Source organism: Ochotona curzoniae, unplaced genomic scaffold, assembly GCF_017591425.1.
Source record: "Ochotona curzoniae isolate NIBS_2020 unplaced genomic scaffold, NIBS_Ocur_1.0 contig_3819, whole genome shotgun sequence".
Lineage (NCBI taxonomy): Eukaryota > Metazoa > Chordata > Mammalia > Lagomorpha > Ochotonidae > Ochotona > Ochotona curzoniae.
In genome coordinates, this window is record NW_024466004.1 from 19,685,488 (window position 1) to 19,712,902 (window position 27,415).

Below are 27,415 nucleotides of genomic sequence, written 5' to 3' on the forward strand. Positions count from 1 at the left end.
TGTTTCCTGTGTTTATATTGCCTGATGCTCACAAGATCAGGTCTTTATCATATTCATTGACCTCCATGTGTCCTTTCCAAATGCTGCCATTCCATTGTTCTTCTGATGAAATCCAACTCCTTTAATGATGTGATTTCTTCTGTGAGCATCTTCAGCAGAGGCTGCTTTGCTCTCCTTACTGAATAGGATTTCAGGGTAAAAGTCTGTCTTGCTCTACTTTACCTTCCTTCCATTATCAGAGCTCTAACTCGTTTAAATCCCTGTGATTGTATTATAGCCCCTTTGTTGCTTCCCTCTCCCTATTTACTGATGATTTTATCGCCCAGCTAATGAACTTTTGCACTACCACTATTCCTGTTAGTCATCTTTGCCTCTGACATGTCTGTGTTGATAATTTATCCCAAATCCTGGCTTTGTAATCCTTATCTGTTCTGTTTGCAGTCATTTCCCCTCTCATTATGGCCAACCCTGAACTCTAGCTTTTCCATTTCCATTATTAGAAGTACTACCAAAATCTCTTAAGTGTTTTTCTTGCTTCCATTTTTACCCTCTGTTGGCTCTGTAACAGGCAGATCTCTTTGTTTTGTAATTCATATTACTCTTCTGGTCAAAACCCGCTATTGGGTTTCTTTTCTATCTAGGCTAACATCCAAGCTCATTTTATGGCCTATAAAGCCATATGTACTCATCATTGTAATTGTAACTTCTGCTTCAATCTGGCTCACTGACTATGGTGCAACTACTTGGACCTTATGCTGTCTCTTAGCACACCACATTCAGGAATTTTTTTTTCATGGCACCAGTGCTTCTATATCTTCACTCAGTTGGAAGTCAACTTGAAAATTAAAATGTGAGCTAAAATAATAAACAACTCAGCAAGGTTTCTCTGATTATCCAGATTAAAGTACCTTTCTTCATTCATACTTGATGCCATATCTGTTTTACTTTCAGAACTTTTGGGATCAAATATGATGTGTATTTCCTCCCATTAGAGTATAAGTTCTGTGAGGACAGGACTTTTCACTACTTTGTTCACCATAGATTCAATAAACCTTTGGTGATTAGATGAGTAAAATGTAATTAAGACATTAAGATGGGGGAAACAGAAGCTGAATTGGGGCTTTTGAAAATTGCCTTATTCGCTTGAAGGACAAAGTGACAGAGGAACTAGACAATACAGAAGCACAAAGACACTAGACAATACAGAAGCACAAAGAGATCTTCCATGTTAGTTATTCACTTGCCATGGATTTGGCTGGACCAGATCAAGCCTGGACACTGGAACTCCATCTGGGACTCTCACGTGGGTTGCAGGGGTCCAAGAACTTGAGTCATCTTCTGCCTTCTGAGGCAGCTTGTTAGTAGAGAACTGGATCAGACACAGAATGGTCGGGACTTAAACCAGTGCTTCAGTATGGGATGTCAGCACTGCAGGCAGTGGCTTAACTTCCTGCAACACGATTCTGGCCCCTGTATTGGGTCTTGAAGAACAATTCAGCTTTGATTGTATGATGTGGGATTGGAAGGGTGTACCAGGCAGTGCCTTCTGTTTGGGAAAATTGGATAGGTAAGAAATATGTCTGTGATTATGGGATAGTGAATAACCCATCTGGCTGTGGCAATAAATTTATAATTGGCACAGTAACAAACTAGTGGCTCTGCTTCCCCTTCAATCACAGTGCTTCCATGGTATTTGATTTATGCCCTTGTTGGAGCCTCATTATATGATTTGTTTTTAAACTTGCATAATAATGAATATAATGTTTGTGGTGTCTTTTTCCTTTACTTGTCCTAATTAATGGAAAAATTTTCATTTTATTCACATGTTAAAAAATATTTATTTATCTGCAAGGCAGAGTAAGAGAGAAAGATAGATCTTCCATCCACTGGTTGAAGCCTCAAATGCTTTGCAACACCAAGAGCTGAACCAAGCTGAAGCCAGGAACCTAGAACTCCAGCCAGGTCTCTGACATGGCAGAGACCTAAGCACTTGGACCATCTCCCATTGCTTTCCCAGAGATAGTAGCAGGGAGCTGGATTGGAAGTGGAGTAGCCGGAACTCGGACAAGGCAAAATGGGATGCTGAGCTCAAGTGATTAACCCACTGAGCCATAGTTTCAGCCCCATTTTATTCTAAAACAGTAAATGAATGGGAACAGAGACCAAATGGTCACGAGCGGGAGCAGCGAAGTCAGGCACTGTAGGAACTGCTTCTTGCTTGTTGGCACCTAATCTCAGCCAGAAAGCTGAGAAGCAATTCTACTTATAAAGTAAATTTGCTGACAAGTCGGGGTGAGAAGAATTTAGTTCTTGGACCGTACTTGAGGAGTTCAGAGAGTGTTACTGAGATTAAGTGGAACCACTGAATTAAAAAAAGTGGGCAGTGATATGATAGTTTATGTTTTGACATTAAAGAAAGCACAAATGTTTTTTTTTCTTAATATCTTCAACAAATATATTTGAATTTTCCTTTAGAGAACCATTTTGTCTTTTTATGTTCTACTTTGTGTTTAATACTTTTCATTCATTATTTTAAAGTTCATTGGTTAATCAAAATTTGTACTTTTGGACATTTATCTCAGGGAAATAAAAATAAAATGTATGTGTTCATAAACCTGTAAAAGGGTGTTTATAATATCTTTGTTTGAGGCTGAAACTGGAGGAAAGAATCACAAGTATAAATAATAAAATGGTAAGTCGTTAAACAAATTGTGGTACATCTGTACCATGGGATAACATTTGACAGCAAAAAAATCAGTTTAGATACAATCATATATATCTTGAAGGAATTGTGCTGAGTAAAAAACCAATTACCTACTTTATGATTCTATTTGTAGAATATTTTTGAAATTAGAAACATTATGCAAGTGGAAAACTGATGAGTAATTGACAAGAAACAAACAGGGAAGTATATGGGGGGTGAGAAGTAGGTGGGGGTGGCTGTTATAAGGCCACCTGAGAGATCCTGTGGTGATGGAACTATTTTGCTCTTGGAATTGCATTAACCTACACATGTAGGATGAGTAAGTACACACAGAACTAGGTCCACCTGGGCATTTAATATTAGAAGAGTATATCAAAGTCAGTATCTTTATTGGGAGAATCTACCATAGTTTTGCAATGTATTTTCTTTGTTGAAACTGGATACATACTATCTCTTTGTTTTATTTCTTACAACCCAAATGAATCTATGGATGTTTAGAAGAATAACAATTAGAATGTCTTTTTCTTTTGTCTTTTTCTTTAAAGGTAAATTTTTAGACTTTGTGTAACTTAGAATATCCAGAATAATATAATTTTTATATATATCCAATGTAAAGATATTACGGAAAATTTAACTCCTAATCATAGTGGCACAATAATACTTACAATTTTAGTCTTATTCCGAATAGACTGAATTTTTAGTAATGCCAAATATTATAGGGCTTCTTTTAAGAGTTGCACACAACAAAAATTTTAATTTTTTTCACTTGTAGTTTTCTACCAAGTCATTCCCACCTTGCATGCGCCAGTTACATAAAGCCTTACGGGACAATCACCATCTTCGTCATGGAGGGCGAATGCAGTATGGCCTCTTCCTGAAGGGCATTGGTTTAACGTTGGAACAAGCATTGCAATTCTGGAAGCAAGAGTTTATCAAAGGAAATATGGACCCTGACAAGGTAATTGTGAAAAATCAGAGTGATGTGTCAGATGTGTTGTCCCGTGTTTGAGAAGCAGGGTAAAGCTCTCTGATCCTATAGTGCCTGGGTTTGATGCCCAGCTCCAGCTCTTGACTCCAGCTTCTGCCAGTGTAGATCCTGAGAGTCAGCAGAGATGGCTAATGTGATTTGGATGCTTCTACCCAAATGGGAGACCTGACCTGGATTCTGAACTCCCAGCTTTGATCCAACCTTGGCCGTTATGGCTTTTGTGGAGTGAATAGAAGATCAATTTCCCCTACCTCCTTTTTCCCTCACCCTTTCTTTGCCTTTCAAATAAGTAAGTAGATAGATAAATCATCTTTTTAAAAAGCTTAAAAACCGAGTTCTGCATTTGAATACATTTCCTAAATTGTTTGTTGAAAATTCTCAAAAACCAAGGTGTTTACAATTTAGAGAAAATGAAACTCACATATTAAATGTTTTAAGTTTAATGTTTATTTAAATGTTTTAAGTTTTATTTCCCCAAATGGCTGCAGTAGCCAGAGCTGGTCCGGGTTGAATCCTGGAGCCTAGAACTCCATCTGAGTCTCCCATATATGTGGAAGGGGCCTATGTACTTGGTCCATCTTTCCCTGCTTTCCAGTGCACATTAGCATGGAGCTGGTTTGGAAGTGAAGCAGTCTATATTCGAACCAGTGCCTATATGGGATGTGGGTGTTACAGTCTACAACGTAAACTGCCATGCCAAAGCACTGGCCCACACATTAACTTGGAAAGGAGTATTTTTTTTGCTGTGGCATCACTTTTAGTAAATGTAAAACTAAAATTGCTTTCGTAGTTGTATGAGTGGTCTTCAAAAAGTTCGTGGAAAATGAGTACTATGGAAAAACTAGGCATAGATAGATAGATGCCGTACTTCCAAAACATGATTACATTTGGGGGCTGTGCTTCAGCAGATGAAGTTAGAAAAAACACAGTTCGGGCCCGGTGCAATGGCACAGTGGTTAAGGTCCTTGCCTTGCACACCTGGGATCCCATATGGGCGCCGGTTCTAATCCCGGCACCCCCGCTTCCCATCCAGCTCCCTGCCTGTGGCCCGGGACAGCAGTCGAGAACGGTCCAATGCTTTGGGATCCTGCACCCATGTGGGAGACCTGGAGGAAGTTCCTGGCTCCTGGCTTTGGATGGGCATGGCATCGGCCGTTGCGCTCACTTGGGGAGTGAATCATCGGACAGAAGATCTTCCTCTCTGTCTCTCCTCTCTGTATATCCGCCTTTCCAATAAAAAAAATAAAAGAAAAGAAAATTAAAAGAAAAAAAAGCAAAACACAGTTCAGTTGAATCCATGCTTTGTCTATAGCTAAATATTTCTTTCAAAAGCCCAGATCTGAGGGTGAGCATTAGGGCACAGCCAGTTGAGCTGCCCACTGAGATATCCGCATTTCCTGTCAGATGACAGCCTGAATTGAGTCCTGCCTTTGCTTTTGATCCAGCTTCCTATTGATATGCTCCCTGGGAGGCAGTAAGTGATGGATCAAGTACTTAGGCCCTTGTCACCCTTGTGGGAGATCAAATCGATTTCTTAATTCCTGACTTCAACCTGCAGAGCTGTTTGGGGTGTGTGCCAACAGACAAAAGACTTCTCTTTCAAATATATATAAATCTTCATCAGAACAGTTTATATGTGTTTATAATTTATTATAAAATAACTTGTAGAATCTGAAATTTTGTTTTAAAAGGTAGCTTGCTGATAATTGTCATTAATTCTTAAATGAGTTGTTATAGACTTTTACCCAAAATTTCTAATAGTGTTTTTTAAGGTTCAGTCATTATATCTCATTTTGAAAGTAACATACTCTGACTATAGAAAATATGTAAAACTAGAATTTACTTGTCATTGGTCTATTTAGAAATTATTGTTGCTATTTTACCCTTTCTACTCTTGATAATTTTGTCCCATTGTGTTTTTTCTCACTTGACTAGTCTTTGAAGATATAATTTTAGGTAATTACCTAAAATTGAGTATATGATATATCCTTTGATACAGTTTGTTTAATCCTCCCCATTGTTGGCTATTTGATTGTGTCTAATTGACTCTCTCACAAGTGTCATTACAACCAGTATTTTGAGGATGTCATTGAATATAATTCTGATTAATCCATTTATGTATTTGTGTAATGAAAGTGTAGAGTTTTAAAGATTTATTGTATGTTATGAAATGACATCAAGCTATTTGAGAATCTTGTTCTGCTATTGATATCATCATATATTGTTAGAAATTTGATAAGTACATAGACTATTATAAGGTTCTCCAGATGAACAGAGCTGTGTGCATGTCTGAGTTATTACAAATAATTGGATCACTTGTTTGTGGGGTTGACCCTCCAAAGGTTTGTGTTTGGCAAGCCAGAGACCCAGAAGAGCTGATGGCCATGTTCTGGTGTCAGTCTGAAGGTCTGAAAACCAGTTGAGCCAGTGGACAGTATTGCTGCTGTCCAAATGCCAGCAGGCACGAGACACAGAGTAGACATATCAGTCCAAACAAGGGGACACAGTGAATCGCTGCTCAAGGTAGTTAGGAGAAAATGCCTGCCTGCTTACTCACTGAGGGCCCACCTTTTTGATTTATGGAGACCTTCAAATGGCTGAATGACAGGTGCTCACTTAGGAGGACAATTTGATATGTACTACCAATTTAATGTTAATTGCATCCAGAAATGAGTTACAAATATACCCAGACTAATAGTTTAATTGTGTCCAGAAATGAGTTACGAATACACCCAGAATAACGTTTGACCAAACATGTAGGCATTTTGCTATTCAGTTAGGTTGATGAATAAGATTAGCTGCCAAAGCAGATAATTGCTTGTGAGCTGGGGAGAGTTAGGCTGTGGTTAAAATAGAAAGAAAAATTTCAAGAACATTTAGCTCATTTGTGCTCTTAAGTAAGAGAGATGGGAAAACTGCATTATGGCAGCTAATGTTGACACTTATTCTCAGTAATGTATTAGGGTTGTCCGAGAAACATCAATGTGTGTATGTGATTTATTATATTTAGCGTATATCCGTGTGTATCTGCAAGAACAATTGCTCTCTGATCTTTTGTTTATGTGCATGTGTGAAGGTTTGTGTCAATGTCATCAGTATTTAGCTTTAAATAATTTGCTTAAAGCTTTTTTCTTATGGAAGTTTAGCTTTGCAGTGTAAAAGTAGTTTTAAATTATTTTTGTAAAAGAAAACCTATTTATAATTTTTTAGCTTTCTAGATAACATATACCAGTCTATTTGTATTTGCTTATTGGTTATATCAAATACATTATTTTGACTAAAAGATTATAAGTTACATTCATAAGCTATTATGACAGATATTCCTTTTTTACACATAAATGTTCGTGTTTTTCTCAATATCTTACATACTTTTGCACTGAAATATGAAAACCTGAGATGTTATCTTCTCTTTAACTTAATGATTTTATATACTTGTTAACTGATACATTAATACTTATAAGAAATATATACCATTGTTGAAATCTAAAATAGTATACAAAGTGTTTCATAGAGTGTCTATCAATTCTGTGTATTAGGTGTTTTTTAATAGTGTTCTGATCTTACCACTGCAGCATTGAGCTTGGAGGTTGAATGGTTTTGTGTAATAACTTCTGTCAAAGAACTTGTTTCCTGACAGGGAAAAAAAAAGGAAAAGGCAAGACAGGAGAATTGGTTACCATATTTAGTTTCAACCAGAATCATGCTTTACTATTTTTTTTTCCAGGTGGTCATAATGTCTGTGCTTTTCTCATCTTTCTGTTCATGTCTTCCTTGTATTAATTTATTTGAACTCGTTGCTATGTATATCTGAGTAAATATTATGGGTACTTGGCTATTACATTTGAAGTTACAGAGAAAGGTATAGTGTCAATACTTTCTAGTTGTAGTTGTTGTCTCTGTTGCCTAGAATCAAGTATTTCTTTTTCCCGATCCCTTTGCAATAAGTAATATAAATCTGTGTCACTTAAATTGGCCACGTCATCAGTGTCTGTGTCTTCCTACCAATTTCCCTTACCTGTACATGTTGCAGACCACTTTTACATATGTTTTCAGCTAAGGTTATTGTTAAATGTTGGAGGAGAATTTGTTTTATGCTTTAAAGCAGTATGAAACTGTATGTGTTTGTGTTTTTACAAATAATCCAGAATACAAATCTTAAAATATCCAACTCTAAGCATGTTGTAGTAAGGGCAAGCAGATTTTGTGTTATTGACTGCAAAATTGTCATTTTCTATTGTAGACATTTTTGAATAGTAATGTGATTTATACAAATTTCTAATACTCAGTGTTATTTATCAGAATGTCAGCATCTCTATGTATCTAAAACAAAATGTTTATTCAACACTAACTTACATGGGTTGCTTTTCTTTTAAAACTATTTTCAGAGTAGCATACATTTCTCAGTATGTATCATATACAATATCATCAAAGGTATTAATATACAAAGGTGTCACTTCTTACAGCACCCAGTTATTTGCTCATAAATAATGTTCTGAGAATTTTTGGCACTTACTGGTACCTCGTTAATTGTAGATTCATTTATTGTTTGTGCCCTGCAACTAGAATATAAGCTATTATATTATCTATCTTATTATCTTGTCTTTCTTGTTTATAGCGACATATTCAGGCACCTAGAGCAATGCCTGACTCTTAGTATGCTTATTTAATAAACAAATACAAGGAAATTTTATTTTCATAGAACTTATGCATTTGTTGCTGACCACATAGTAGGCATATCAAAACCTTCAATTTATGCTTTGGGCATGAAAACATGGTTTTATTCTTTTTAAATTGAACTGTATTTCTAATAATTTGTAGAGTATTAAGTCATTTTAGTTGCTACCAAATCTGTTGTCTTCTGTTTTTACTAAAGCTTGTATTTAATAAAACTTGTAATTTTACTAAATCAAAATATAGACTGGAAGACATACAGTTATTTAAGAAGTGCTTATCAGTTATTAATGTGATTTAATGTCCAGTCATACATTATGGATTTGGTTGTAAGTATTTAAATGCTATGCCTGTAATATAAAATATTCTTCATAAGAGAACGTAAATACATGTATATGGATAAGTGCACAAATATTCTTCAAAGAGTTCATGGGAAATTAGAATTAAAATAATTTTGCTAGAAAAAATTTGAAATAGAGCAGTTTTTCTCGTTTTTCTCAGTATATGGTTTTCATGAACTTGTTGAAGATGTGTTAATGGTTGGTGTAGATCATTCATCGGGTTTTTGTTAAGCATTCAGTATAAACAAGTGCTGTTCTGAAGATACTACAACAAAGGGTAAAGCCCTTATTATTGAATACTTTCTGATCCCTGGAATCAGGGAGTGAATAGGAATGCATAGCCAGAGGAAGAAGGGAATTCCTTGTTGAGGAAGTAGTGGTTTCAAAGGAGGTCTGGTTGCAGCCCAGTCTGCAGGTGATTGGAACAGGAAAAGTGTTGGTGCCATGGTAGTCCTGAAGGCATAGGTTTTTGTGAATTTGTTTTGTTTTAGTTGTTAGTTTGTTTTTACCTAACTCTCACAGGTTGACTGATGAATGGGCTAATAGGAACTGGTTTGACTGAATTGGTGGCAGTCAACTAGGATCAGATCAGCTGAGTAGGGTCAATTGGTAACTGGATTTAGGTATACATAGTTTTACATTTTGAATATATTAGAGTTATGTAATCAATGTGAGTTGTTACTAAGATTTCCTGAACAAAACAGTATGAATTAGTTCTACTTGGTTTAAATTTATTTGTCCTCTCTAAATATGCATGCTGATGATATGGGTCAATAATGATTAAGAAAACCTCAACAGCTGTTTAAGAATTAATTTACCTGATAATGGAGTATATTATGAAAGAGTAGAGATAAAGTACAATAATTAAGTTAATAAGGTAGGTTATGTTAAAGAAGCTCAATCTTTAATTGAGATTTGACAAAAACAAATGGCATGCATTAGCAGAGGTTATAAAGACCAAGGAATGAGGGGAAAGTAGCCAAAATGCTGCCTATTCTTTCATAATAGATTTTATAGAAGATATTTATAAACATTCTATGTTTCCTCTATTACTTGTATTCGTTCAGTTAGTTTTTTTTTCTTTTTTTTTTTTTGTTAGCTGGTTTGGGGTTGAATGGTTTTATTTCTTATAATTTAAAATTACATGCTTCTAGATTTCTGCCTGAATTTTACTTTCTGAGTTTGTTTGAATACTGTTTCATTTACATGCATGTTGTAGTAGAGGACAAGAGATTTCAGTAATAAAAGAACATTCATTTCCTAGAGAACTTTTGATTATAAATTATTTAGTCACGAGCTAATTATTTTGTAGTATACTCTACTACAAAAATCCTAGTTTAACTGTTTTTGTTATAGTTTATTATTACTGAGTATGAATATTTATGACATTAAAAATCTTGCAGTCCTTTCAATTAACCCTGTCTGTGGGAAGTTGGAGCATTTGAAAATTGTACTTAGATTGCCAGCTACTTCTTTGGATACATAAATAGTTCTCCAAGGAATATTCAAAATTTTGACTGACTTACTGCTTAGGTAGTGCTTAGATTCCTGAAATGTATGCACCAATGCTTTGTGCAAATGAAGTGCATTTAATTAATCATTGTTAAGATTTGCACATATTTTTCTTACTTGTAATTACATATGCCAGTTTACATGAGGAAAAAATAAAAACCATACCCTGTGTGCAAGAGATAAAATTAATCAGGTTTCTATTTAAAGGATGAAAAGGCAGATCACTAAAATATTCTTTCACATGGAACTTGATATTGAATCACCTTAGCCACTAGCTTAGTTAACAATTCAGTTGAACTGAGTAATTCTTTCCAGTACATTCAGAGCAATGTGTCCTCTCAATCAGATTGCTTACACTGTTGCTGTGCATTTTTTTTTTAATTTTAAGCTAGCCCTATTGGATATTAAATACAACATAGATCATGTGTAGTTTATAAAGCTAAAATTCCTCTTTCTGATGGTGTTCTTAAGGGCTGATATATCTTGCAGTAATTAGGTCAAGGAACATTTAGCACTGTTTTAGAATCTTTTATACTTAAACTCCATTTGCATCATGTCTTCGAACAAACATACTTTATTAACAATTGATTTAAATAATGGTCTACAAGCTGTGAATATATGAAATGTAGTTCACGTTAGGTTTTGTCTTTGTCTTTTGGCTTTTTCATTCTTTTTAAGACCTGGCCCCAGCATTATCATCACTTAAGAAAGTATTATGAAAGCAGAGTCTCTGAATTCAGCTCTTAGGAAAGAGCTCACAATTTGTGGTTTAGTAAGACTTCTAGTTGAAATTACTATACAGTAAAGGTTAGGAACCATTGCCCTTCTAGAAGTTCAATTTTGTTATTAACTTATTTCTAATATAGTAATTGTAGGGGCTGGAATGATGCGACAGGTTAAGACCACTGCATGAGACGCTGGCATCTCAAATCATAGTGCTGGTGTTGTCCAGGCTGCTCCACTTCCAATCTAGCTTTCTACTAATGTGCCTGGGAATTAAATAGGAGACCAGGGTAGAGTTCCTGGCACCTCACTTCAGCTTGATCCAGACCTGGCTGTTGCAGATGGCTAATCTTCCTTTTGTTTCCCTTCTCTATCACCCTTTCAAATAAATAAAAGAAATGATTTTTAAAGATTTATTTATTCTTATTTGAAAGGCAAATTTACAGAGAGGAGAGGAGAGAGAAAGAGAGATATCTTCCATTTTCTGGTTTACTTCCAAAATAGCTTCAATTGCTGAAGGTGAGCCAATCTGAAGCCAAAACCCAGGAGCTTCTTCTGGTTCTCCCATGTAGATGCGGAGACCAAGGACTTGAGTCATTTTCACTGCTTTCCCAGATCATAAATAGAGAGCTGATTTGGAAGTGGAGTAGCTTGCATACACACTGGTGCCCATATGGGATGATAGCATCACAGATTGGAACATTGATTGAGTGTGCCACTATACCCTGCCATAAAGTAAATCTTGAATAATAATTCAAAAAATATAGGCACTGATATTAATTTAGCCCTTATTTGTGGATTTTTCTGTTTCTAATTTAAGCATATGTTGTGTTTTGTCAGTAACCTGTTATATTGCCAGATTATAGCAAATATATATAATTTCTAGCAGTCTTTAAGCTGCGATATTGATAGTTGATTTCTGATAATCTTCAATATTGAATCTGTTAGCCCTTGGGGAAATTAGTCTGGAGGTTGGCTACTCATAGTTAACTGCCTTTAACTGTGAGTAGTTAGTTCCAGTTTACCTCTCATTGCCTCTCAGATATGAGGGTGATGCAAAATGTGGTAGTAAATGGAATTAAATAAATGTTGATTTTGGTGGAAAATAATTTGTTAAAGTTTTTTGTTGTTTATTTCAAAGGCAGAGTGACAGAGATTGAGAGAGCTTCCATTCAATGGTTCATTCCCCAAATGGCTGCAACGCCACAGCTGGGCTAGGCCAAAGCTGGTTGTCTAGAACTCCATTTGTGTTTCCTATATGAGCTGTAAGGGCCTCAATACTTGGATCATCTTCCACTGCTTAGCAGGCATGTTCTGGATTGGAAGCAAAGCCTTCTAGATACAAGCCTTGGTTCTGATATGGAATGCCAGTGTAGCAGGTGATAGTTTAACGTGCTCTTATAAGTTGGCCTCAAAAAGTTCATTTAAAATACATGTTGTGGGGCCTGGCACAACAGCATAATGGTTAAGGTCCACACATTGAACACGCTAGAATCCCATATGGGCACCGGTTCTGGTCTTGGCACCTCCACTTCCCATCCAGCTCCCTGCTTGTGGCCTGGAAAAGCATTTGAGGACGGCTCAAAGCTTTGGGACCTAGCACCCTTATGGGAGACCTGGAAAGAAGTTCCTGGCTCCTGGCTTCGGATCAGGGCTGCACCAGCTGTTGTGGCCACTTGGGGAGTGAATCATCAGACTAAAGATCTTCCTCTCTGTCTCTCCTCCTCTCTGTACATCTGCCTTTCCAATAAAATTTTTAAAAATCTTTAAAAAAAAATAAAATACATATTGTGAAAAAACTATATAAGGATTTTAAACTTTTATCATGTATTTTTATTTTTTGAAAAGAACCAGCAATTTATCTATGGCATGCATCTTTTTACTTTCTTGTAATGTGAACAAATTTCACATATTTTACAATACAGTTTTAGAAGCATAGTGATGCTTCCTCCTCTGCTCTTCCTCCTGCCTGCATTCCCCACCTGCCCTCCTCCTCCTCCCCCTTTTTTCTAAAGCTTTTCAGTGGCATTCTTTCAGTTCACTTCTCAACTATAGGCTTCACATTCCATTAGGTGAAGATTTCAATAACTAAAAATTAGGAAAAATGTTTCTGTTTCTGAAGAGTTTATAAAAAGGCTGTAAAGAATGGTTTTTAAAATGTTAGTTCGACTATGGATTATGTTTTTTGTACTCTAATAGTTATCACAGATCAGGAAAAACATACAGTACTTGATTTTTGGGGGTGGGGACTTATATCACTAACCATTGTGGTTTCTAGTTGCATCCATTTTGTTGTAAAAGACAGGAATTCATTTTTTTTTTTAGTGACTGGCATTTCATTATGTGTATGTGTATATTCTTTAACTTGTCATCTCTTGATAAACTTCTGGGTTTATTCCATATCTTAGCTGTTGTGATTTGAGTTGCAATAATTATGTATGTACAAATATTGATCTCTTAGATTTCATTTGGGTAGATTTCTAGGAGTGGGATGGCTGAGTCATATGGTAGATCTGTTTTCAGATCTCTGAGGACTGTTTGAACTGTTCTCTATAATTTGTACTAGTTTACATTCCTTTTAACAGTAGAATTGGGTACCCTTCTCACTAGATCCTCACCAGCATTTGTTGTCTTTTCATTTTTAGATGGTAGTCATTCCAACTGAGGTGAGGTGAAATCTCCTTGTGGTTTTTATTTGCATTTCCCTGATGGCTAGTTTATTCTGGATAGATACTTTCATATACCAGCTGTCATTGAATCCTCATGGTATTGCTAGAAATAGCTAATTTCCTGTTAGGCTTAGGCTTAAAGTCTCAGACATTAGGATTTGTGAAGTAACTTAAGCAAATTCACGGAGCGAAGTGTCTAGATTTCAGTTCAGATACAATAATAGACCATGGTGCTTGTGTGGGCTCATAAATGCATCTTTAAGGTTACTTTTACACCTTGAAAATATCTAACACATAACATACCAATTCATGTGCTGAGTGACATGGAAATGAGAAGAACTTGCAGAGTACATGCGTGGAGTCAGATTGCATTTAGATCTGCTTATGACTTGTATTGAAGCATGTTCCCTGGCATGTATGTATGTACTTGTAGGTATGTCTAAGAGTTAGTTATCCTTCCAGAGTTCCATAGGACAGAATCAGCTCGCATGAAATGATGAATAATGTTTCCACAAGTAATATAAGAATTGTGCTTTTTTTTTTCTTTCCTTTTTCATTTTTTAAAGTGTTTTCATATAGCCTGGAGTAGAAAATGTGTCTAGGGGCCTAGGGGCAAAGAAGAGAATTAGGGAATCTTGGCAGAAATTGTTTGTAAGATATGTTCAAGGGATATGATAAAATGAAATGGAAGTTCTTGGATTCCACAGCAAAAGGGGCCAGGACTTGACAGAGGAAATTGAGTAGGTGTGGCTTGTGGTCTTATTTGAACATTTGTAGCTATGTCTTTTTCTGTTTGTTGTTATTCTATGTAAGATTTTATTTAAAGAGAGGAGTTTGCTATTGAAAAATGTTTTATTATAATTATAAATTATATGAAGTTCGGTGTGGTAACTCAATACATGTGTTCAGTGTATGATGATAAAATAAGCTAGTTGGAATTTCCATCTCATTTAACATAGTTTTACGCCTTTTGATTAATACCTAATCATTGTGCATATTTATGGGACACACTGTGATATTTCAATAAATGAATATGTTGAAGTAATTAATGTTTCCTTCTTGTCATAGCTGTTTGAATTGTCACACTGTTCTGTTTTTGCATAATGCATAAATAGGTCATTTTAAACTGTAAACACCCCAATGTGCTGTAGAACACCTGGACTTTTTCCTTCTAAAAATTTTAGTACTTGATATTCAGCTTCCTTTTCTGCTCTGCCCACCTTTCCCTTTATCTAACAGTTTTATACTTTGTTATTATTATTTTTTAATGTTTAGCTTCCACACATGAGAAAGCATAACGATGAAAGTCTGACTCATTTCATTCAGCATGATGTCTTCACTTTTCATCCATATTGCTGCAAATGAAAGGATGTTGTTTTATGGCTATTGATGGGCACTTCTGTATCTTTTATATCTTTGCTGTTGTATATAGTGCTACAGCGCATATGAGTTCAGTTGTCTCTTTGAAATGCTGATTTCTTTTCCTTTAAATGAGTATCCAAAAGTAGAATAGTTGGATCACAGGGTGGACTAATACTAGTTGTTGTTCTGTTTTTGTTTTTGAGGAACCTTCGTATTATTCTTTATATTGGCTCACTAATTTCCTTTCCCACCAAGAGTGTTTGAGGGTTAACTTTTTTTTACATGCTCACCAGGATCCAGCAGTTGTTATATTTTATCTTTTGATAAGAGTTATTTCAACTGGAATGAGATGATAGCTCATCATACTTTTGTTTGGCATTTCCCTGGCACTTAATGACATAGGGCACTTTTTCATAAATTTGTGTGTCATTTGGATTTCTTCTCTTGAAAAGTGTCTGTTGTGGATAAAAGTGCCAAAAACATAAGTGGAGAAAGCAAAGACCATTTACTAATTGGTGTTAACAACACTGCATATCCATATGCTGATTGAAGCTTGACCCTTGTCTCTTACTCTGTAAAAAATCATCTTGAAATGGATTGGAGGTTTGACGTAAGGCTCGACAGTTTGAAATTACTAGAAATAAACTTAGGAAAAGCACTTCAGAACATTTGTTTATGCGATAATCTTTTGAATAAGACCTGAAAAGCATGAGATTTCATCAAACATAAGAAACTTCTTCACAACAAAGGGAATATCAACAGAGTGACTGGAAAACTTGCAAAATGGCATACAATTTCTGTAGTCATCTAACAAGGGATTAATGTGTAGAATAAATATAGGGAATTTAGCAAACTCCGTTATGAAGAAATGCTTTATAAACCTTATTCTATTTGCAGCATAGAATTTAAGTATTGAAAGATGCATAGAGAGGGAAAAGATTAGTACCAGCATATTGCTGCTTTAAATTAACTTTTTTTTTCATTTAGCAGAAAAATAATGAATTGTAAAGGAGGGGAAAATTACACTTCGAAAGATTAGTATGGGCATGGTGTGCTGCGTGGAAATTGGGAGAGACTAGGAATTGATCAGGTTAGGTCTGTGAAAGTGGTAAGCAGAAAGGATGATTCAAAAATGTTTTCAGGACTAGTTTATAGGACAGAATGAGGAAAAGACTGAATTTAATTCTGTTAGCATAATTAACATAGAAATGTTGGAAGCTGCATTAAGGCAGGTAATCAGAAGGGTGCTGAATTTACTGCGATTAGAGTAGAAGTGAAATAGATCATGGATTTGGCTTTGGGTGTAGACCTTGTTAGTTGATTGAGCATTCCTTCATTCTGTACTTATTTCGTGCATATTGGTATTGTGAAAGCTATGTCTTCTATAAGGAGAAATAAATCTTTTTTTTTTTTTTTTTTGGTGTGTATGTGTTTTTTAATTGGAAAGGCAGATTTACTGAGAGAAGGAGAGACAAAGAAAGATCTTCTGTTCACTGGTTCATCCCCCAAGTGGCCACAATAGCCAGGGCTGAAGCCAGGATCTGAAGCCAGGAGCCAGGAGCTTCTTCTGGGTCTCAAATTTGGGTACAATATCCCAAGGCTTTGGGCCATCCTTTACTGCTTTCCCAGGCCACATGCAGAGAGCTGGATGGGAAATGGAGCATGTGGGACATGAGCCAGTGCCCACACGGGATCTTGGTATGTGTAAGGTGATGATGTTATCCACTGAACTATCGTGCCAGGCCTGTTTTAGAATTTTCAAAAACATGGAAGAAAAATCTTGTAGATAACATGGTGAATGTAGAAAAGACTGAACTTTGGAAATACCCATTGTTTGGAACAGAAATATGGAAAAACAAAATTATTCAGAAAAATTGGAGTATAAGTGAGAAAACACATTTTGAGTTCTAGGCACTGAAACATATGAGTGGGCTTGGTGTATTAGTCTAGTGGCTAAAGTACTCACTTTGCATGTGCCAGGATCCCACATGGCTACCAGTTCGTGTCCTAACTGCTCCACTTCCTTTCCAGCTCCCTGCTTGTGGTCTGCGAAGGCAGTGCAGGACATTTCAAAACCTTGGGACACTGCACCCATGTGGGAGAGGCCCAGAAGCTCCTGGTTTCAGATTAGCTGAGCTCAGGCTGTTGTGTCCGCTCTTGGAGAGTGAAAGATCTTTCTGTGTCTCCTACTCTCTGTAAATCTGATTTTCCAATAAAAATAAACAAATCTTTAAAAAAAGGGGAAAAAAATTAGGAACATGTTTTCAGCCTAGAGATTAAGATGCCAGTTAAGAAGCTTGAGTCCCACACTAGAGTACCTGTGCTTGACACTTGACTGCGTCCTGAGTCCAGTGTCCTGCACATGCAGGCTCCAGATTAGAGTAGCAATGGCTCAGATAATTGCACTGAACATGGAAAAGATTAAATTCCTACTTTCCAGCTTCAGTCCCAGCCCTGCCTGTCATTTTAGGCATTCTAGAAGTAAACCAGTGACAAAGAGCTTTCTCTTTTCCCCCTTTCCTTCTCACCCCTCAAAATAACAGAATTTTTGAAACAGGAAGTATTCATTTACTTCAAGGCTGAGGAGGATGCAGATGTTATTTTAAGGTTCATTTACAAGAAAGGGGCAGAACCAGGAGCCAGGTTTTATAGTGTTGTTGCCCCTATAAGGATATGGAACAATAGGGGTAGAGTCTTTATTTCAAAAGTGTGAGAAATCAAGAAAGAAAGAAATGGAACCTATTAGCTCTAAGCATTGACTATACCAGCCAAAGGATGGTTTCAAACTGAGATGATACATAGAAATAGAGGATGTGCTAACAATCATTGAGAAAACAGGTTGGTGTAGATAGTTGATTTACATGTTTATTCATAGTATAATTACTAGAGAATGTGCAGTTTCCCCTTTTTTGTATTAAGCTCCATTACCAACTGTGACTGTCTTAACTCACATACACCCAGTCCATGACACAGTACCTGAAAGGTCATAAATGCTTCAAAAATGAATAAGCAAATTTACAAAAGGAGTTCAGAGAGCCTCCCTGTTTTTCTGATACTTGAAGGCTGTGTAAGAGATTATCAATCAGAAAACTAGTCTTAAAGAACAGCTGGGGAAGCTGGTGCCTACCTCTGGTCTTTCCAATGAAATGGGGAAATCACTGGCCAGAAGGATTTGGTATAATGACAGCTTGTGGAAAGCTGGAGAGTGTTAAAGAAATCTGACGGTGTGCCAAGGAGCTATGGTATCTTTTTATTGCTAAGATACAGTGGTTACAATTAGGCCATTCACTGAGTGCCTAGCATATACCAGCCGGTATAATTAATACTTTTCTAGACCAGTATATGGCTTCCTTAATCCTAGGAGATAAATATTATTTATGTCTGGTTTATTTGTGAGAAAACAGTATTAGGGCATAAATTTGGTCTGCTAAGTTAGCACTATTCTATGGCTTTCTCCAGCAATGACTGTGGGCTTAGAGCAACAGCAGAGGGAACACAAGTTGATTCAAGTGTAGGAAATGGTAAAACAGGCCTGCTGCTTTATTAAATCCTTCCTCTCGTTTCTTATTAACTGTTAACTCACAACAACACCAAGATAAATACCTGCTTTTAAGGAGAGTTTAATGAATTTTTCCCAGGCAGCAAAGATGGTACGTGATCAGACCTAGGTTAGAACTTAGATGTGCTTTGTTCTCAGCTCTCAGCTTTTTCCCAGTGCCCTCAAAAGGAAAGCTGGAAAGTTGTTTAGCTTGATATTTGTGTGAGAGCTACTTCACCTTACAGGACACAGAGAAGAGTTTTTCTGTTCTATTTCTAATTATACTGCTTTATAACATTAAAGTGGAAACAGAAAAGCTACTAAAAATGTTGCAAAGAATCATTAATGATTTTCAGTGTTGATAAGTAGATTATTGTATAATTATTCCCATGTTTTTTTAGTATATATATCTATAATATATAGGTAAATGGCATCAATATTTTGATTTTTCTTTCAGAGAAAAAATTGTTTGAATGGTGATAACCTATTAATTTGAATGTACCAAGGTAATCTAGTCCTTGTCACTTTCCTTCTAAAGCACCAATTACAAAGGTGCCTGTAATACTTGCTGGGTCATATAGAACATATATTTTAAAGTTTTATTTTTGTATATCCTGAATGTGTGAATGTAATGAAGATTTGTTTAAGCGTTAACTTGTATATTCATGCTTTTCTTGGCATTTAGAAAATTTTTAGATGCACAGTACTGAATTAGTACTTGGGCATAGACGAGCAGGTGGGTCTTGGCCTTCTTGAATTGTCAGTAGGTTGGCTGGTCAGAATTTCAGTCAGACTCAGTGAAGTCTATCATTAGAATAAGACAGGTTTTATTAGCCCCCTCCCAGTTATTCTGGTTAGCTTTCATAAATCAGGTTCTTCTTGCTGTTCTACTCCAAACTCTTAGTTCTAAAGTTATAAAACACAGACAGAATCTGAGGATTTAACTGCACCTTTGTTCATTCTTGCCGTTTTGCCAATTTTTGCTATTGTATTAAAAAAGCATTTCATCCAAAATTTGAAGATATGATTCAGATTTTTGTTAATGTATGTAATACTCTTGGAGGGAAATATGACAACACAGTATGTCGCTTCTTAAGGGGCAGTCACTTAGAACTTCACTGAGAATGTCTTAAATGACCATAACCAGATGCATAAATTGGGTATGTGTGAATAACAACTAGTTTCATACTTCGGGAACTGAGGGATTTTTCTTTGGAAGATTATAGGTTAGGAATCTTAGAAGATTTGAGTGTAGGACAACTTTGTTTTTGGCTTTAATAACTCAGGTGTCATTTACATATAAAGATTTCTAAAATTTTCACATGCCTTAAAAAGTTTTAGATCATCTTTCTAGCTGTTTTGTCCCTGAACAAGACAGGATTTTATGTCTAAAATAACTAAGCAGCTATTATTTTAAGATTTGTTTTATTATTTTTATTGGAAAGGTGGATATACAGAGAGGAGAGACAGAGAGAAAGATCTTCCGTCTGGTGGTTCACTCCCCAAGTGATCGCAACGGCCGATGCTATGCCAATCCGAAGCCAGAATCCAGGAACTTGTTCCAGGTATCCCACACTGGTGCAGGGTCCCAAGGCTTTGGGCTGTCCTCGACTGCTTTCCCAGGCCACAGGCAGGGAGCTGGATGGGAATTGGTGCTGATGGAATTAGAACCAGCAACCATATGGGATCCTGGTGCCTGCAAGGCGAAGATTTTAACCACTACGTTATTGTGCTGGGCCCTAAGCAGCTATTTTGCAACTTGTCTATGTACATTGTTCTTTATAGTAAAAGAATATACTGGGTCCTAATGGTTGTGATATAGTGATGCTCTTCTTGTATACAGTACAACCAGGAAAGCAAGAGGATTAACCAGGGAAGGAATATAGAGGGATATTTACTCAAGGGTAAGTCTAAGTCGTTTTTGCTTTGGACAGATAAATGGGTTATCTTTTTAGTGAAACAAATCTTCTAAGTCTTCCAGGGAAGAATGAGAAACTAAGGTTTAAAATCTTGGCATTGGCATGGTGACATTGTGACCTAATTCTCAGCCTTTAGTGCTGGGACCCCATATGGGCACTGGTTTATATCCTGTCTGCTCCACTTCCAACCCAGCTCCCTGATTGTGGTGAAAAGCTTGGAATGGCCCAAAGACTTGGACCCAGCGCCCACCTAGGAGACCTGGAAGAAGCTCCTGACTGCCAGCTTTAGATCAGGGCCGTGGCCATTTAGGTCACTTGGAGAGTGAAACATCAGTTGGAAAGTTTCTTCCACCCTCCCCCACCCGCCTCTCTGTCTCTGTCTCTCACTTGCTCTCTTGTACCCCCTCCCCCTCCCTCTCTCTCTGCCTTGCTTTCTGTCCAGCCTTCCCTCTCCTCCTCCCTCTTCTCTCTCCCCCTACCCCTCTCTCTCTTTCTTCCCCCTCTGTCCTCTCCTTCCCCTCTTCTCTCCTCCTCCCCTACTCTATTCTCCCTCTCTTCCCTCCCCAGCCCCACTTGTCTCTCTGTAACTCTTTCAGGTAAAATAAATAAATCTTTACAAGTTGTATTTCACTCATCTATTCAACAAACTTTTTTTTTTAGTATCTCTTACATCCCAGGCACTCTCCCAGATATTAGAGTTATGTCAGTTAGTAACAAAGACAGAAATATCAGTTTACAAGAATTTAAATTCTAAGTGGAGAGAATAAGTAAACTGTTTAGCCAGTTGGTGACAGGATCATGAAAAACATTTCTCAGGGAGGAAATAGGAAGTGGTGGCTAGTGCTGGGTATATTGAATCTCAGGTAGGTGGAGAAGCCTTGAAGCAAACAGCGACATTTTAGCCACAACTTTGATTTTGTACAAGAGCTCTAGAATTGGCATTGTTGTTATTGACTTAGGACATGAGTTAGCAGGCATCATTTTATTTATTCACTGCTTCATAAACAGGGCAGGGTGTTACCTGTCATTCCTAGAATAGGGGCACTCTTCCTCTCCAGGCCTTGTTTGTTAGAAATTCTGGCTCTTTGACCTTTGGACCCCAAGACCTAGACCAGTGGCCCCAAGGTTCTCAGGTTTTCAGATTGCAGCTCAGAGTTATACTTGCAGCTTTCCTAGTTTTGAGGCTTTCAAACTTGTATTGAAGCATGCTACCAATATCCCAGGCTCTCTGGTTTGCAGGCGAACCAGCAGCGTGCATTTAGAAAACCACATGTTCAGAACAATAATTTCTCTCAGTATGTTTAATTTTACTGAACAAAGATGATCATTCTCCAGGTAATTCAAGATGAAACCTTTTAACCTTTTCCCTGCATTGGAAGGAAGCATCCCAATTTTCTAGCTTTGAAGTTGGACTTCCTCTTTTTTCCTAATGCTGCATTCACCTTGGATTCCTCTGGCATCATGGTGTGCCTGCTCTTACTTTCCCTTAAACTTTGAATTTGTATTATTTGCTTAGAGGTTTTGTGTCTTCATTTAGTGAAATCATGAGTGCAGAAACTTCTCAGTTTTGTATTTGAGATTGCAAGGGTAGCACAGCATTTAAGGCTATCTTTTTGTCCTCGGTTCTTGTTTCCTAATCCTCTGTTAAGCTATGCCTTGGGCATACACTGTTTCTGTAATGCTTGCTGCAAAGAACTAGAGTCAAGATAATTTCCGGAAAGTATCTATGCAAGATAGTCTCTTTTATTGTTGTGATCCAATTTATGGGTCTTCTAGGAATAATACCAAAAAAAGTCTCTTTATTAATGGACTCTTTCTGACAGGTCAACACTTAGACATTATTTTAACTATAACACAATTTTATAGTGATTATTAACTGCTACAGTTTTATGTATTTTAATTATTAACTTATTGATTGTGCCTTGAGGCCTTTTACACAAAGGATGCAAATTTGAATAATGCTGTGGCGAAGCCATTTAATTTCTGTTTACAACTGCATTGTGCTTTATGTTAGCAGTAAAGACAACCGCTTTGTAAGAGTAGCGTACTACATTGTTATTTACATGTAAATATTATTTTCAAAGCTATATTTTATGAAGCTTAGATTTTTTTTTTTTACCTTGCAGGCCATTCATAGAGCTTTATGTAGGCTTTTAAAAAATTATTTGAGAGGCAGAAAGAGAAAGAGACTGACAGACAGCAAGAACTCCCACTCACTGGTTCAATACCTGAATACCTGCCCTAGCTGAGACTTGTCCAGGGCAGGACCTGGGAGCTAGGAACTCAGGTCCCTGCAAGGGTGGCAAGCACCCCATCACCTGAGCTGCCACAGCCTTGCTGGGTAAAGCAGCAGCAGGAAGCTGGAGTTGGGAGCTTGTATGTGGACCTCAGGCACATCATATGGGATGTGAGCATCTTAACTGCAAGCTCAAATGCCTCCCACCATGATTCTACAAGGATAGTCTTCCTCTAGTATGTATACATCGATTACATCAAGAAAAGGAGGAAATCATACATCAGGTAGGAGGAAGGTACCTAGTCAAGAGGTAGCTGTAGATAGAATTGAATTCAGTAGTTGTTGTTGGCTTACTTCATAAGGCCCAATTCCATTGTTAATCCCTTCTGAAATACCCCTATCAACTTCAGTTTACCCCGTTGGCAATGCTTTTAATCTCAACTGCATCTTAAGTGTCTAAATGGCAGAAACTGATCCTCAACTTTTTATAATCTCCCCACTTAGCTCATTGGACTAGTTAAAATTCCTCTGCATTTATTTTTCTGTAATGTGTATTCACTGACTGAAAATGACCTCAGTATGTCCAGCCCTTTACTTTCTTTCCTGAGCATTCTAGAATGAATCATTGTGCTTTTCATTTAAAATGTGGAATGAGTTAGATGTGTGCTGTCATCTTTTCCAGAAGCCTTTCAGCCAGGTAATTTGCTCTTCTGATTGTTGTGCTTAAGGTGGCTTATCCTTGGAGCATGTAGACCATAAGTAACAGGGCAGGCCTTGTGTTATTTTCTCTTCCTACTTGTGGAATTTATCCACACTGAAGGAAGGAACATCAGAATGGGATATCATGTTGTGTGTATGGGATGAGGTGAATGGGATAAAAATAAGGCGATTTTTTCTTTGAATTTTGGTGGCTGCTTTAAGGTATACCTGCTGTCTTATGTTGCAGTTAAGCCTAAGCGTTTGAAGCTCCTGTTAGACAAGGGTATGCTAACATTTACTGAGTCCTGAAGGATATCTGACATTTTTTCTAAATACTTAAGCTTTAGGGTACTTTGAGAATTACCTGAATTTTGCGAAGAAACACTCCAAAGATGAGTGAATTTCTTTGTAAGTGAAGTTCCAAGCTTCACATGCTCTGTCTTTTGGAGAAACCATATCACAAGCATTATGTGCTGTGATGGTATTGTCTTCTTTTAAACATGATATTGAAAGAAACAAAGAAATTGGTTTTCTTAGCTCCAAATTGCTCTGCTCAAGCCCTAAATTAGCTAGTGGGGTCAAAGCAAAATTATCTTCCTTTGGGGGAAGGCACGTGTATTCACTAACCACTGGAAAGAGCCTGTATATATTTACTTTCATTTTTTTTTGTCCTCTCACTTACCAAATATTTTAATAGCTTTTATATATTTTATATATGTACTTAACAGTCCACACACACACACACACACACACACGCAGGATTTGACTCCTGACCTCAGCAAGCATAGAAAGCTAGATGGAGATAACTATAATACAGCTATGGACTGCTTCCTAATTATACGCTCTTTGACAAGTAGAGACCATGTTTTCTCAAATTTAAGTTCAGAGAGCACTTGTTGGAAACTGGGACATCTTCTACATAACTCAATAAATAAACACTAGTTTCCTGAATAGGATATTAAGGCTTGTTCTGAAAGGTAATGTGGTGTATTGGTAGTGCAGATTTTGGAGCTCAGATATCATCTGCCAGTTACCCGTGTTGTGGCTTTGGATAAACCAATCCCTTTCAACTTCACTTTTCTGGCTCAAATAAGAACAGTGGTAGAAATGATATGTGATAATATTTCTGGTACTTTGCTTATTAGCAGTTTCTGATGGATAGCAGATAGTAAAAAAATTTGCCTTCTCTTAAGTTCTCATTTAATTTGTGAGAGAAAAATCAGTAAATTCATTAGTACGAGGAAAAACTCAAAAATGAGAAATTACATCCACCAGGGTATTTACAGAGGGGTTCATGGAGAAATTATTTGAATTCGGCCCTAAATACTGATAGGATGTTGATACGCAGAGTTGAGGCTTATTAGAGAATTTTATGATGGATTAACTGTTTATGTGAAGGCTGTTACATAATAAACATAATAATAAACATAAAACATAATAAAGTTTGAAGCTACTGCTTGGTTAAAGATGTGGAACTGTTAGTCAAGACGATAATTCTTATATTGAACCTTTGTAAAAAAAAAAAAGTGAGAAAATATTATTCAGTCTCAGAATATTTCTTATAGGTCCTGAGAAATTTCAAGTTAGTGCATTGCTTTCAGGTGATCTTCCCTAATATAGGGAGAGAAATCAGAAGATATAGATGAATGATTCCTTATTGCATGTGTTGGGAATTCCATTTAAAATCTCAAAATGTCTGAAGAAAGCTGGCCAGGAATGCTGAGTGAGATCTAGTCAGAGTATGGTAATCTAGTGAATGACAAAATGTTAACCTTCAGGTAGTCATTTAAGATATGCTTTTTGGGCTCTGAGGTGATACTAGATATAGTAATTCAGTGCTTAGCCACCCATTTTTTTAATACTTGAAGTTTTGGTAGCATGCTTAAAGGATTTTAGTTGAAACTGTGAGGTAACATTGCAGAAGTCACTGAGTCAGCCTTCATCCTTGTGTCATCATCTGGGTAAAATGCTAAATGCTGGAGTGGTATATTGCGCGAAGCTACCTCCTGCACCACCAGTATCCAAAATGCATGCCAGTTTGAGCCTGTGACTCCACTTCCAGTTCAGGTCCTGCTAATCTGTCTGGCAAAGCAGCTGAGGGCAGTCCAACTGCTTAGGGCCCTGCACCCATGAGCCAGACCCTGAAGAAGCTCCTGGATTCCCTAGCTTGTGCAGCCATTTGGAAAGTGATCCATTGATTAGAAGAGCTGTCTCCCTCCTTCCGTCCCTCCCTCCCTCTTCTCTTTCCTCTCCCTTTCTCCTCTTTCTCCTCTCTTTTCCTCTTTCCCTCCCTCCCTCTCTTTCTCTAACTTTGCTTTTCAAATAAGCAAAATCAGAATCAAAGTAAAGCAAAACAAAAACCAGCCCATTGCCCTGGTTTCAGGGATTTTCTTATTCTAGTGAATTCACACTATTTTTCTTAACTTTAGCTTGTATTCATCTGCAGCAAGTTGTCCCTTTCTTAAAATTGTATGTAGGGAGCTGCTCAGTTTAGGGTCCTATCTGATTAACTTCACAGTAACCATCCACATTCATTTGCTGCAAAGATAAATTTACTTGTTGATTTTGAAAAACTTGAAGGATGGCTCAGAAGAATTGATGGAATTCCTGATGCAATAGACAATAAAGATGTCGGAGAGCCTGAACATCTTTGAGGCAGTCCTATATTCTCCTTGGATAGTTTAATGCTCCAAGCCGAGCCTATCCTTTTATTTCACATCTATACTCATTCCCTAGATAATCTATTTTTTAGTGTTTTTAATGTTTGTAAACAATCAATTCCTTACTATATATTTTTAACCTATCCTTATGTTTGAATTCCAGACCCAGACATCCAAGTGGCTACTTATGACCTATATTCTAGATCATACAAACACAATAATGCCTATGGAGCATCTCACCTTTACTATGTGTAAAACTGAGCTCATGGGTCACTTTTTTTTTAAGAGTTATTTGATTGAAATTAAAGGTTAGAGGGAGAGACACAGAAATGTTTCCTACCTGCTAGTTTATTGCTCAAATGGTTGCAACACTGGAGATGGACCTGTCCAAAGCTAGATGCTTCCTGCACGTTTCCACTGTGGGTGCAATAGCCCAAAAACTCAGACCATTCTCCACTGTTTTCACAGGCTCACCTTAGCAGTGAGCTGGATCAAAAGTGAAGTAGCCGAGGCTTAAACTAGTGCCTATTTGGGATACCAATGTCATGGATGTGACTTTACGTACCAGGCCACAGCATCAGTGGCTTTGTTCCACCTTTTTGCCTACACCAGCTCTTTCTACAGTTTTTCATCATTTCAGTTAATCAGAATTCCATTGTTTTAGTTGTTCAGAATAAAAATAATAATTTTAAAAAACCCTGCACATGTATAGTCCGCTTCCTCCTCTCTTGCCTGTGTTGTCAGCAGATACTTTTGGCAGGAACTTGGAAATGTTACCACTTCTCACCATCCAGGTCTTGTCACTGCAGTGCTGGTTCTATTAGCATCTCTCCTCCGGATTACTGCAATGGCTGCTAATGGTCTTCCGTCTCAGAGGATTTGATCTGTGTTGATAGAAGCAAATGAGGAGAAGCACTATGGTCTGGACCAGTATTTTCCCTGAAAGGGGATCTAAAATTGCTTCAAGTCCCAAGGGCAAAATTTCTTTCCAATAATAAACCCTTAGAGTTCTGTGCCCCAAATATGGAGAGGAATCTTTTCTGCCCCATCTGTAGTCAATTGACTGTATTATAAGAACTTTTCAGTGTGTCCCCTATGAATATCTGATTTTGAGTGAACAGCCATTTGATGGACAGTTGCCCTGTATAACCTTAATATATTACTGATCTTAATGTAAGGAGACTATAATGAAGTGTATTTCCTACCAGAAGTGTATTGAACACAACTGCATGTCCTTTTACTGATTTACAGTGAACTCCAGGGTTTGGAACTGTTTCAGGCTGGTCATTAAGAACATTAATTATCATTTCCTAGTAAAAGAAGTACCTGTTAGTAGAGCTTTCCAGTTGAATGTCAGAAAAGGCCACTTTCTCTCTTTTGCAATAAAAAAATA

At 37.1% G+C, this 27,415-nt stretch overlaps 1 protein-coding gene across 1 annotated transcript in view; it reads left to right on the forward strand.

Moving 5' to 3' along the window:
* The window catches only part of PRIM2 (DNA primase subunit 2), a 270,527-nt gene that overhangs the window by 188,985 nt on the left and 54,127 nt on the right, over window positions 1-27,415 (forward strand). The window contains exon 10 of the mRNA XM_040983590.1: window positions 3,477-3,662. Coding sequence (XP_040839524.1) covers window positions 3,477-3,662 — 186 coding nt within the window. The remainder of the gene's footprint in view (window positions 1-3,476; window positions 3,663-27,415) is intronic.